Here is an 11,861-nt window from a genome sequence, read left to right as displayed (position 1 = left end):
CTGTGTTCAGACTCCTGACCTTGAGACAGCTCTTAGTGTGGTGTGTCAGCAGTTGTGAGCCTCATGAAAAACACCTCAACTTTCCTTGTATGTTTTGCAGGGTTGCTTGGGATCTCATGCCTAGAAATTGAAGACAGCAACCAAATCCACAGGATATTCACCTCTCTGAGCACCTTGATGTAAATGCTGAGTTACTTCCCTAACCTTTTAGCCATATGGCACATCACCATCCATCTCAGGCCTACTTGCATGACCAAGCATGCAGTCACCAGCCCTCACACCTTCTGTAGTCTTACCTGTGACAGCCTGTAAAGGAGATCTGGTCTTAACTATATGATTAGAAGAGATGAAGATTAAGAGATGAATGTCATCGGGACAGGCTTCCCTCCAAGCCCTGATGTGATCCATTGCTGTCCTTGTTATCCCTGACAGCAGTTTATTTGCTTGGTCTCAGTTCTCACACACGGTAGCCTGGCTCCAGGCAGCTTGCTCACGGTGTCTGGGGGCTGTGCACGTCAGGGATGGACCCGTGATGACCAGGAGATCCCCCCCACGCCACGCACATCCCCACGCGGCATATATAGGGGACGTGAGGATCAACGGCGGCCGATCCGAGTCGCTCTGCTGTGTGCCGGGCAGCCAGCTCCGCTGCGCCATGGCCAGCGGCCGGACGGCGGGGCGAGCAGGTGAGCGGCGAGGAGCAGGGCGGAGCGCGGCAGAGGGGGCCGGTCGGGTAGCGAAAGGGAGCGGAGGGGACCGTTCGTTCGGACAGCGAGGGGGGGGGTCGGTCGGGGTGGGACCCCAACGGCCCACGCCCCGACGCCGCCGGGCCTCCACAGGTGCCGCCGCGGCGCTGCCGCTGCTGTGGCTGCTGCTCTGCGCCCCGCGGGACGCCGGCTGCCGCCTCCTGACCGTGGCTGACCTCTTCGACCGGGTGATCCGGCACTCGGGCAGGATCCACAGCCTCTCCACGGCGCTCTACGCCGAGCTGGTGAGTGCAGGGCCGGCCCCGCCGCCTTGAGAGCAGCTGCCGGCGGCGCGGGGGTGGGGTGGCGTGTGTGCTCTCGGCACTTCTTTAGGTTTTCTTCCTCCATAGGAAAAACACTTTCCTCCCCGTGACAACGAGCTGGGGAAGCCGTCTCGGAAGTGCCACACGTCGGGGATGCTGACGCCCAACGGCAAAGAATACGCCCAAAAAATCCCGGTAAAGCGAGGACGGCGGCGGCGGCCGGAGATGGGGCGGGTGGGGGGCACCGCGGACCCTGCGGTGTCGGAGGGCTGGGAGGGTGCTCCGCGGGTCACACTGCCTCCTTTCTCCCTTCCGATGAAAGGGGGAAACACCGTTTCACGTCCCATCAGAGCCCCTAAATGTCTCACCTATGTCCACCCCCACCTCGGTGGGGCTGGAGAGAGGCAGAGAGGGTTTTATGCCTTCGGTGCTTCATCGACAGTTTGTATCAAAGAAGCTTTGACCTCAAACAGGTGCACATCACAGAAGTATTGCATATGAATCATTACTTTGTTATATTTTAAAAGCTGTATATGGTTACATATGCTCAGATCATATTATTAGCTAAAATAAGGGTAATGCAGCAGTACTCTGTCCAAATGACTGACAGATAGACATCACTTTGATTTTGTTGTGGCAGTCCCTGTGGAACAGAAACTTAGAAAACTGTGCATGTGACAGATAGGTTAAATTAATCAGTGTCACTGCAAAGTACAAAAAGCAATCAGGACAAAGAAAAGCAGTCATTACCTCTGAATTGGTAGTTAGGTAAGGGGAAAAGAACAGCAGATTGTTTTGGACAGATGTAATGGCAAAGAGAATAAAATCGTTATTAGTTTAGAGAAGAGCAGGAAGAGTTTCTTTAGACAGAGAAAAATCAGGTTGTAAAGTTGAGGATACAGCAACGGGAGAAACTTTTGCCTCTGGGAGGAGACAGGTGGAGACAAATGGTAGCATGAAAGGTAACATGAGGAGCTGCCCCCATGACCTTTAGAAGTTCCCCTGTAAGGGCAGTGAGAAAGGGGGCCCTGACAGCTTTAGAAAGCTTATTTCTGAATTTATATTGCAAGAGAGGTATTAGAGCCACTGAGTTTCTGATAGAGAAGCAACCATCCTGTCCACAGGCACCTTCTAGGAAGTGTATCTGCAGCAAACCTCTAACCAACACAGCTACAATCACAGCAGGTGTGAGGAAATATCTGCACTTCCACACGAGCAAAAAGAGATGTCTAAGTGAGGCTTCTTGAGCTGTTGAGACATGTAGGCATTTCTGAAAACTTTCAGTAGCAAAGAAACTTGACAGGAATGCCACCGTTTTGCTAATGGTGTGTTCACAGTTTTAGGTATAACAGAGTTTAGGAGTCTGAGAAAGCTGAAAACAAGACAAACTCAACTTTTAGGTGTTGATTTTATATAAGCAAAGAACCAGAGAGTGGTCCTTAAGTTCTGAATCTTTGAAAACTACTGAATTGCAGATGTAAATCTTTATCTCTGTGAGATTTCACAGTGGGGCTCTCTAACAGTGTTCATATTGAGAGCAGACCTAAGGAGGACTTGGGGTTGTTGGTTAATGAGAAGCTCATGACCCAGCAATGTGCAGTTGCAGCCCAGAAAACCAGCTGTGTGCTGAGCTACATCAAAAGAAAAGTGACCAGCAGGTTGAGAGAGGTGATACTCCTCTACTCTCCTCTGGTGAGACCCACCTGCAGTATTGTGTTCATCTCTGGAGCCCTCAACATAAGAAGCACATGAACCTATTGGAGCAAGTCCAGAGGAGGGCCATGAAGATGATCAGAGAGTAGAGCACCTTTCCTATGAAGACAGGAGAGAGAGTTGCAGAGTTGGCCTGAGAAAGTTGGGGTTTTTCTGCCTGGGGAAGAGAAGGCTCCAGAGAGACTTTACAGCAGCCTTCCAGTACCTAGAGGGGCCTACAAGAAAGCTGGAAGGGGACTTTTTACAAGGGCATGTAGTGACTGTACAATGGGCTTTAAACTGAAAGAGAGTAGATTTAGATTAGATATTAGGAAGAAGTTCTTCACTATGAGGGTGGTGAGACACTTGAACAGGTTGCCCAGAGAGGTTATGGATGCCCTATCCCTGGAAGTGTTCAAGGCCAGGTTAGATGTGGCTTTGGTCAACATGATCTCATGGAAAGTGTCCATGTCCATGGCCAGGGCATTGATCTTTAAGGTCCCTTCCAACCCAAACCATTCAATGGTTCTATGATATGACCTACTGCAAACTAACAGAGACATTCTTTATTGTTTTAATTTATAAGAGAGAAGAACTAACTCACTTGATACTGAAACTTTTGCAAGCCTGGAAAGAACCACTTTCCAACTTTAACCAGCATATTGAGCACCATCAAGAGCTACCTGATGACAGTCTTAGCAAAGCTAAGCAAATCAGCAATATGGTACATGAGCTGAAGACTGGAGTTGAGAAAGTAACAGAAAAGGCAAGATTTTTGATGTAGCTTTTACTTATACCAGTCATCTGCTATGAGTGACTTCGAAAGGGACAATGTCTGCTTCCAGCTAGGCTCTAGTCTTAATGCCAACAGAGGCTCTGATCCAGCAGTGATGGCCTTTATTACACATAAAGGAATTTTTCAATCAAAGGATGTGACTCAGTTTATGGATTGGCATTATATGTGTCTGTGTGTGTAGAGTGATATAGACCATGACAAATACTTAATTATTGTTTTCAGTTTTAGTTGGATTTGCACGCTAAGTAATTAAAATATCACTGCTGTCTGCTGCAAAGAACTGCTTCCTGAGGCAACAATTTTGTGCTGGGATAAGTTCTTCAAGACAACAGTGGCATTGCTTAAGTAAGATGTCAGTCACAAAACCATTTCAAAACTCCATTCTAAGTTCTGGCACATCATATATAAATTATTGGTTATAGTTTTTTATTTCCATTTCTGTCTTCTTACTAGTAGCTAAAACTCATGACCTGTGTATTTCTTGTGCATTCATATCTAAACTTCTTTATAGTCTTGGACCCAAACAAATACGGGCTGTGTGTCCATTCTCTGAAACGGTTACACTGCCAAGATGTCTGCTTGACTAAAAAGTGAATAATAAAGTAAGATCTTACACTAGCAGATCACCTTTCAGCTTTATGAACACAAGTAGGGAATACAAGTGATAAAATTATAAGCAGCTCATTGCTAGGTTAAGAAGAATTGTAGTCTGCTCTAAAATGCAGCCTGAACTAGAGTGACTCAGAATCCATCTTACAAGTGCAGCCATGGTTCTGGGTCAAAATAGACTCATCTTCAAACTCAAAGTTTGACCTTTGTTTGCTTCATTCTGTAACTGTAGCAAGCCATCTGACTCTAAAGTGACTACACACTTCTGGTATATTTACTTGATTTTATTTGTCTTGGACTAGATGATCTCTAAAGGTCCCTTCCAACCCTACCATTCTATGATTCTATGAATTACTAAGAAGGAAAGCTTTGAAGTTTTGGTCTCTATGTACTAAGGACATATGACAAGCTAGAAATAGAATTTAAAGAATGAAGCAAACAGTGTGAATGCATCCAATATTTTGCAGCTGTGTTTTTCCGTAAGACACTAACTCTAAGCTTGGTTCTGTTGTGACACTCCTACACTGAGAGGTGATAACAGTCTGCAGAGTTCAGCAAGTTAAACAGTGCTGGTAAATGCTCATGTTAGGAGCTTCTCTTCACAAAACTGATTAAAACAAATGGCTAAAAAATATCTCAGGACTTATTTGCTATTTTAATTCAAGAGAACAACGGTGACCAAACAAGGGTCCCTCTATTTAAACTCAGATGGAGTTATATCCCAGTATTCGTTCATTACTAGTATTTCAGACCATTACAGGTTATTCTAAAAGCTGAATAGACAGCATTAGGATAAAAAGGCAGTGTTTTTCTATGTAAGGAGCTTTCCATATATCTTCAAGTGTGTGAAAGGTCTGATATTGAACAGCACAACCTAGTGATGCCTCGGTTGATTTCTGCTCTGGCATTTTAAACAATTGTTGTGTGTGCAGTTACAAGTTGTACTTGTTTTCCTGTTTTCCGTACAGATGCAGTCAATGGGGATCATCAGCAATTCATTAAATGGAATAGCATCATCTGAGGCCACTGGTTTATCGATTAGTAATGAAGCAAACATGATGAGTGACTCGGACTTTATTCACTGTTTCAGGAGAGACTCCAATAAAGTACAAAGCTACTTAAAAATTCTTAAATGTAGAACTTTGCCAGAAAATAGTTGTTGAGTTGTAATCTCTTGACAAGTAGTCTTCGGCATATCACTTATAAAGATGAAAAATTAGACTTCATAAATTATCACATTGACAGTAATTTTAATAGGAGAGTGGTTTAGAAATTCTTTGGCAGTGACTTGACACAGTTGACCTGTGCAGATGAAATATTAAATAAAGCATCATGTGTGTATGTGGGTTAATGCACCAGATAAAAAAGAGCACTCTAGCTGTAGACAGATAAATGTCCTTACATGTTACAATGTGACAGACTGTATTATGGCTGATTCACACAGTTTAGGTACATATATAGTTGAAAGTGAAATATGGTTTCTTAAACCTTGGTACAAATACATCTATATACTATCAATAAAGTATATTTTTACGTAAAAATAAATGTTTGCCACTTAACACTGAAGAGCGGCATTGCTGTCCATCTGTTCCTGGAACTGTAGGGCCCATGGCAGACTTTTATGTTCACATCATACTTGTTATTAATTTCTATGGGCCTTCTCATATGCCCTATAAGATCTAGTTCCAAGCACTTTTATGCCTTTTGAGTGTCCTTTTATACCTGTAATGGCTTCACTGATCTCAGTGGAAATTCCTACAGAGAAAGTTTCTGGGTGGAGGGAAAGTTAGAATTACAGTTTCAGTCCAAGGGCTGAGCATGGCTGGTGTAGCAGTAAGTCTCTCTCCCATAACAAGCGCAGATACAGGGCTTGGGGTTTATAGCAATGATGGTAAACTCCATAGCAAATAAAAATCTGAAAGCTGGTTGTTTATAGAACAAAACATCTTTGCATTCAAATCCTAAATGAGCCATTTGAACAGGCATTTGTAATCAACATAGATTTATCTTGACTATTTTTTACTATTTCACCCTTCAGTGCTCTTTTCTAGCCTCCCTTGATCTTGATGGTTGTTGACAGTAGCTGAAGCTTGGGCTGTCAAGAAAGGAGAGTAAAATGGCTATGATTATTTAATAATGATACTGGATTTGGGCTTCAGAAAATCAGCAGGAGAACATTTCAAAGACAAATTTATGCAGAATAGAAGAACGAGGTTTTCAGTTACATCTCCATGACTGCTGATACCCTCAGATATCTGCTGTACATAGCTGATGTACTGTCTCAGCTAGAAGCTGTGTGTTTACAATTCACATCGGGTCCCTATTGTGCCCTGTATGGTAGAAATGCAAGGGGTTAAACCGGCCGTGAAGGAGTTGCTAACTGCAAATCCTTAAGCAGTAGATACTGCAAACACAGAATGAAATTGTAGCATTCATGTGAAAATTTTGAAGGAATTCTGGAAACAAAGGACAGCTCCAAAGAGAGTAAAAGAAGGCTCCTCTGGGCAAACAGAACCAAACAGGGATGCCCACTCTGCCTCCATCTATCCGCCAGCACAGCAGATGCAGCAGCAATTAATAGTTTCAGCATGTATCCCGTCAGGGAAGCGGCCGCGGCCCGCGCAGAGCAGCATGCTGCTGGTGTGTGCCGCCTGTGTCAGCGAGGGGCCAGTGCTGCCCCTGGAACTCTGGCCCTGGGCAAGCGTGCATTGCTTACCGAGAAAAGCGGTGCTGGGCTGTCATCCTTCCACATCCCGGCACGGCCGGTGCGGCGCGATGCACATCCGCAACTGCTCTCCGCCAGCAGAAGCCAACGGTGACCGACGTGGGCGGGGGTTACCACCCTGAAGGCTGGCGGGAAGGGAGGGGGGTCCCGCCGGCAGCGGCAGCAGCAGCGTCCCCGGCAGCGCCCCCGGCCCCATCCCCTTCGCGCTGCCACTGGGGGGCGCTGCGGGGCCCGCGGACGGAAGCCGGCCCCGCGGGCGAGCGGGAGCCCTGTCCCCGCAGGAGGTGGCCCCGTCCATGCAGGAGGTGGCCCCGTCCCCGCGGGCTAGCGGGAGCCCTGTCCCCCCAGGAGGTGGCCCCGTCCCCGCGGGCTAGCGGGAGCCCTGTCCCCGCAGGAGAGCGGGAGCCCTATCCCCGCAAGAGGTGGCCCCGTCCCCGCGGGCAGGGGGTGGCCATGTCCCGGGGGTTGCAGCTGGGGGTCAGGTGGAAAAAAAACGGAGCAGATGATAAAAATAATTGCCATCTTCCAAGAGCGAAACCCCGGGAATGTTTTGCTGTACTGAAATGTGAATAGAAGGGAGAAAGAGGAAGTGAGTGCCAGAGGAGGAACAACTGCACCCAAGTATTACCGACAGACATTCCTACTCATCCGTGTTACGTTTCAAGACTTGCCTTTGGCCCAAGGCTTGTCGGTAAAACAAGAGCCTTCCCATATTGCTGACATGGCCGCGCTTCCTCTTTTGCTGGAGAACAAACTGAGCCACTGCCTGAGAAGTGAATGTTTTGCTCTGTGGCCATTGATGCCTTGAACAGAAATACCAGTGACAGTTGCTTTGTTTTTTACACAGGGGAATGCTTCATCTCCTGCACGATTTCTCTCCAAGACAGCAGTGCAATTAGTTAGGAATATCTGAAAATGTAAAATTGTGCATTACAATCAAATGCTCTGGAGACTGAGAATGTGTCACTAGCATCTGAGAATATCGGCTTAGGAGAAACAACTAATGGAAAGTCAGAAAATCAGAATTAGCTTATAGATAAGTGCTGGGCTCCTGTGCAGCAACATGTAACAATGTACGTTACAGGTAAGTCACAGTGTAACTTCCCTTTGTGAACAACCTGTTGCCATTAACTCTCCTTGTCAGACAAATGTATTTAAGAACTAAAAATACATCTATCATTCTTCAGATGTTACTCCTTGAAATATTGCAGGATAACCCTGGAATGATAGATTGACAGGTGTCACTTGTAGTTTAGCTCTCAGATAAAACCTAAGATAGCAAAGCAGAAGCAAATAGTAAACAGTCTTCCTCAAACAATATGCATGAACACCCAGCTGCCTTGGGTTACATTCAAGTGTTGACATGCAGGAAAAATTACTTGGAAAAACGTAAGGATCTCTTAAGGGTCAGATGTCTACAGAAGGTGGAATTTCTGTGTGTTTGAGTAAGTACTGGAGGATCATTGTTGAGATGTCGCCTTGTGACATCTCTGTCCACCATGCCCAGTTTCATGGCTTAGAATTGCAGCTAGTAGCTACTGGAAACCATGGAGTGGAAGTTGCCATTTCTGGCCATTAACTCAGGTACAAGCCCGGGTGAAGGGGCACTTAGGTTCACCTAACACAGCACCAGTCATTGGGCATGTAACTCAGAAGCACGGTCATTAAAGGCTCCCACACAGTCAACAGCTGTCCACCGTCAACTTTCTCTGCAGGGGTTTTTTGGTCTCCCCACAGTCCAAAGCTAAGTCTCAAGTTATCTGGACCCTACTTCCTCTCCAGTCCTTTCTTAAGGCATTGAATTTGCAGCTAAAGTGCTTGAAATTGGTTTGTCTTTCCTTCTGGTTTGTGAAAATTAGTAACGGTCCTGTTGGCAGAGGGTGCTGAAGCATATGAATGTACTTAATTTCTGTCAGTCTTTTGACTGTGGAACATATATTCGTCAGAGGAGCTGTGGGGCTACAGTGATGGCAACTGGTATTTTAAAACCCAGTACTAGTAAATCACAGCAGATAAAACAAAACTGAGGTATTACTGCAGCTCAGGAGTGACATTTGACCATTGTACTATTGTTCTGACACTGAAGCTAGTAATGCAGTTTTGTGCCTTAAAACAGTCCCATTCTCCTCAGCAGATCATAACAATTAATTCCTATTTAGAAAAGAATCAATGCAAACAAGATAGCTTTTAGAAAATTATTTCATACTCTAAATCTGTAGAACCGAAGTGTAAGTGCTGACACAGGAATGCTCCACAAATCCAGCTTTTAGCAATCTTATATGAGGTCCACAGTGCAAGCTGGCCTCTCGTGTTCACAGCCTCACAGCTGTGCATGCACAGTAACACGTGAGCGTGGCTGTGCCTGATGTGGACTGACATAACCTGCATCATTTAGGACACCTTTGACAAGATCTAGAGCCAAATCTAAGAAAGGAAACCAGCATCTTCTTGTCAAGAATCAAAGAAGCCCCTTTGAGTGCCTGACCTTCAAAACAGACTTTCAAGATTGGTATTCAGATCTGCTAGGAGGATGTCCAACAGGTGGGGTGAGAACAGTCTCTCCTGTTCCTGAGGCTGCTGGGTTGGGCAGCAAGATCCCCATGTCAGCAGAAGAGCCAGAGGGTGCGGGTGCCACAGCTTGCAGCTTGGGTAACAAAGCCAGTACTGAGTCTCAGCCATTCCTCCTTTTCCCTTCTATGCTGTATGACATTAGCATTGGTAAGCTGCCAGGCTAAACAGAGAGGTGCCCAGCCAGTATGAGTATCTGCTTTGTCTGAGGCCTCTGAGGAGCTGGGTTTTCTAACCACAGTTCACAATTTCAGGTACTTGAACTCTCCCCAGCCCCAGGATCCCAATGAATGTCTTTCCTAATTCTCTACAGCCTGAAACTATAGCTTCAAAATGCCACACATAGGAAATACCTCAGGTACCCCACAGTCACACTGCAAGGCCATCCACTGGGTCCCATCTTCAAAGTCAAAAGGGCTCGCTGCTGTTTTTTTTAACTGTAAGGTTCAATGTCACGCCACAGTACCAGCTGTATCCTACACCTGACACCTCTGCAGCATGCCCATTACGAAGCACTTCAAACATCTGCTGGGGATTTTGTATATAATTTCTGCTCTCTTTCTTCTAAGTAGCGTGCATATGTTATTTGAAGAAAACAAATACTACTTGATCCTTCACACAGAAAAGACCAGCACTGTAAATGTATCTATTTTTGTATTCATAGTGGCTGCTGTTTCTCATTTACCAAGTTGTCGCCCCACTGAAAGGGAAACTTGTCCTTAAATAGCTTAAAATGAGAGGAATCAAGATTGTATGTGTCATGGGTCTAAATTCATTTTAACTAATTGAATCAGACTATTTTAGGTATAATTCAAAATTCACATGCATACTTTCAGCATTTTTAAGAAAGCTTGATCAGCATTTTCAAGTAAAGAACGTTTTTTCTGGCATGCTAAAATTTTATTCTAGCTGTGGAATAAGAATGCTACTAGGAGGTGTTACGAGATTTGGAGAGCTGTGAAATGGTATAGGTTTTAATAGGCTACAGTGAAACCAGAATTTGCTCAATTTAAAACACATAGAACATTGTAACTGCAAAACCAATTCTGCCTGAGCTCTGCTTGATCTTTGCTTCAGCGAGACACCCTTCAGGTGGATTTTCTTTAGCACATCAGCTCAAGAGTTTTGACAGCAGTTCACATAAGGTGCTTGCAACACCCCCAACTTAAAGTCCCCAGGGAACACTCTGAATCCTAGCTCCCATCTGCAGAAATGTTGCTTCTAACACTGCTGCTCAACTGCCTTGCAGTAAAAGAACACGAGCAACCATGAAGGCTCCCTTTCCCTGAAAGGTGAGATGAGAAAACCCCAGTCATCCCCATCATACACTGACTTCCTCCAAAATGGGAAGCACTGATGCACACTCCCACACACGTACCTCCACTTGACCTTTTGATAGTAATTCATAAATACCTGCATGCCTTTCCTTCTAGGCAGACACTAGCAAAGGCCATCTTAGTAGAATCTAGGCCACTGACACTCGCTGGTCCCTCAACCAGGAATTAGTTAAAAAGGGCAGGACTATGACTTCAGGAGGACATTTGGACAGCAAATTCACCCTCCTGTGTACACAATCTGTCTGTCCATCCCTACAGGTTGAATTGGTTCTGGGATTTCAATTGCAAGACAGGAATCATGTTACTGAACAGCATCTAACGTGTGGCATAATCAATGCATTCAAATGCCTTCTGAGGGTAGGTATCCAGGCAGCTTATGCTAATGAGGGTTTGTAACCACAGGAAGAGGTGACTTCTTATTTTTTATGTAATTTCTGGGGGTTTTTTAATTCTAAAAGATGTGTAAGAACTCACAGAACTAACATGCAAAGAACAACATATAGTACAAGACTGGGACTACACGGATGACCATTTAGAAGGCAGGATATGCACATGGCAGGATACAACTCGCCTGATGGTGCCTAAAGTGTGATTGATACAAGTTTCACCACTGCAACCTTAAGTTCCTTAGCTGCAAATGTATCTAAGCTTCACCTCCCAGATAATACAACTTAACAAGGGAAATAATAGATCATCCATCAAAAGGTAAAATGTTAAATAACAATGGTACAGCTTTTTGAAAGATGCACAACACAGTTCAAAAAGCTTTGGAGCTTAAGGTGAGAATAGAGACGTTCATGCCATGCATGATGAGGAAAGTCAGAGTAGATTATCATAATAATCTCTTTTGACTATGAAAGAGATGATTCTGCCAGAAATTAAATAATCCCTATAAAATCATAAAGTTCATCAAAAGATTTTGCCTGTAACATTTGTTTAGTCTTTCTTCTCAACACACGCATTCATAAACGTATGATAATGAAAAAACCAAAAGTCCTGCTCCCAGTTTGAGCTATAAATCCCTGCAACCCCCCCCCCCCAAATTCCATTGAATTCACGATTTCCTTAAAGTGGATGAAGTAAGCAAATAATTTTTAGTAAAGCAGTTTTAATAATTTGAGGCTA

General features: G+C 44.8%; 1 protein-coding gene across 1 annotated transcript; it reads left to right on the top strand.

Moving 5' to 3' along the window:
* Positions 1–655: 655 nt before the first annotated feature.
* LOC133629644 (prolactin-like) lies at positions 656–5,269 on the top strand. The gene is made up of 5 exons (XM_062020424.1): positions 656–686; positions 840–991; positions 1,097–1,204; positions 3,288–3,467; positions 5,075–5,269. The coding sequence occupies exons 1-5, from the start codon at positions 656–658 to the stop codon at positions 5,267–5,269; spliced, it is 666 nt and encodes a 221-aa protein (XP_061876408.1).
* The last annotated feature ends 6,592 nt before the right edge of the window (positions 5,270–11,861 follow it).

This window comes from Colius striatus, chromosome 1, assembly GCF_028858725.1.
Source record: "Colius striatus isolate bColStr4 chromosome 1, bColStr4.1.hap1, whole genome shotgun sequence".
Lineage (NCBI taxonomy): Eukaryota > Metazoa > Chordata > Aves > Coliiformes > Coliidae > Colius > Colius striatus.
Note: the sequence above shows the minus strand (reverse complement) of the source record. Positions and strands in the feature narration are given on the sequence as shown.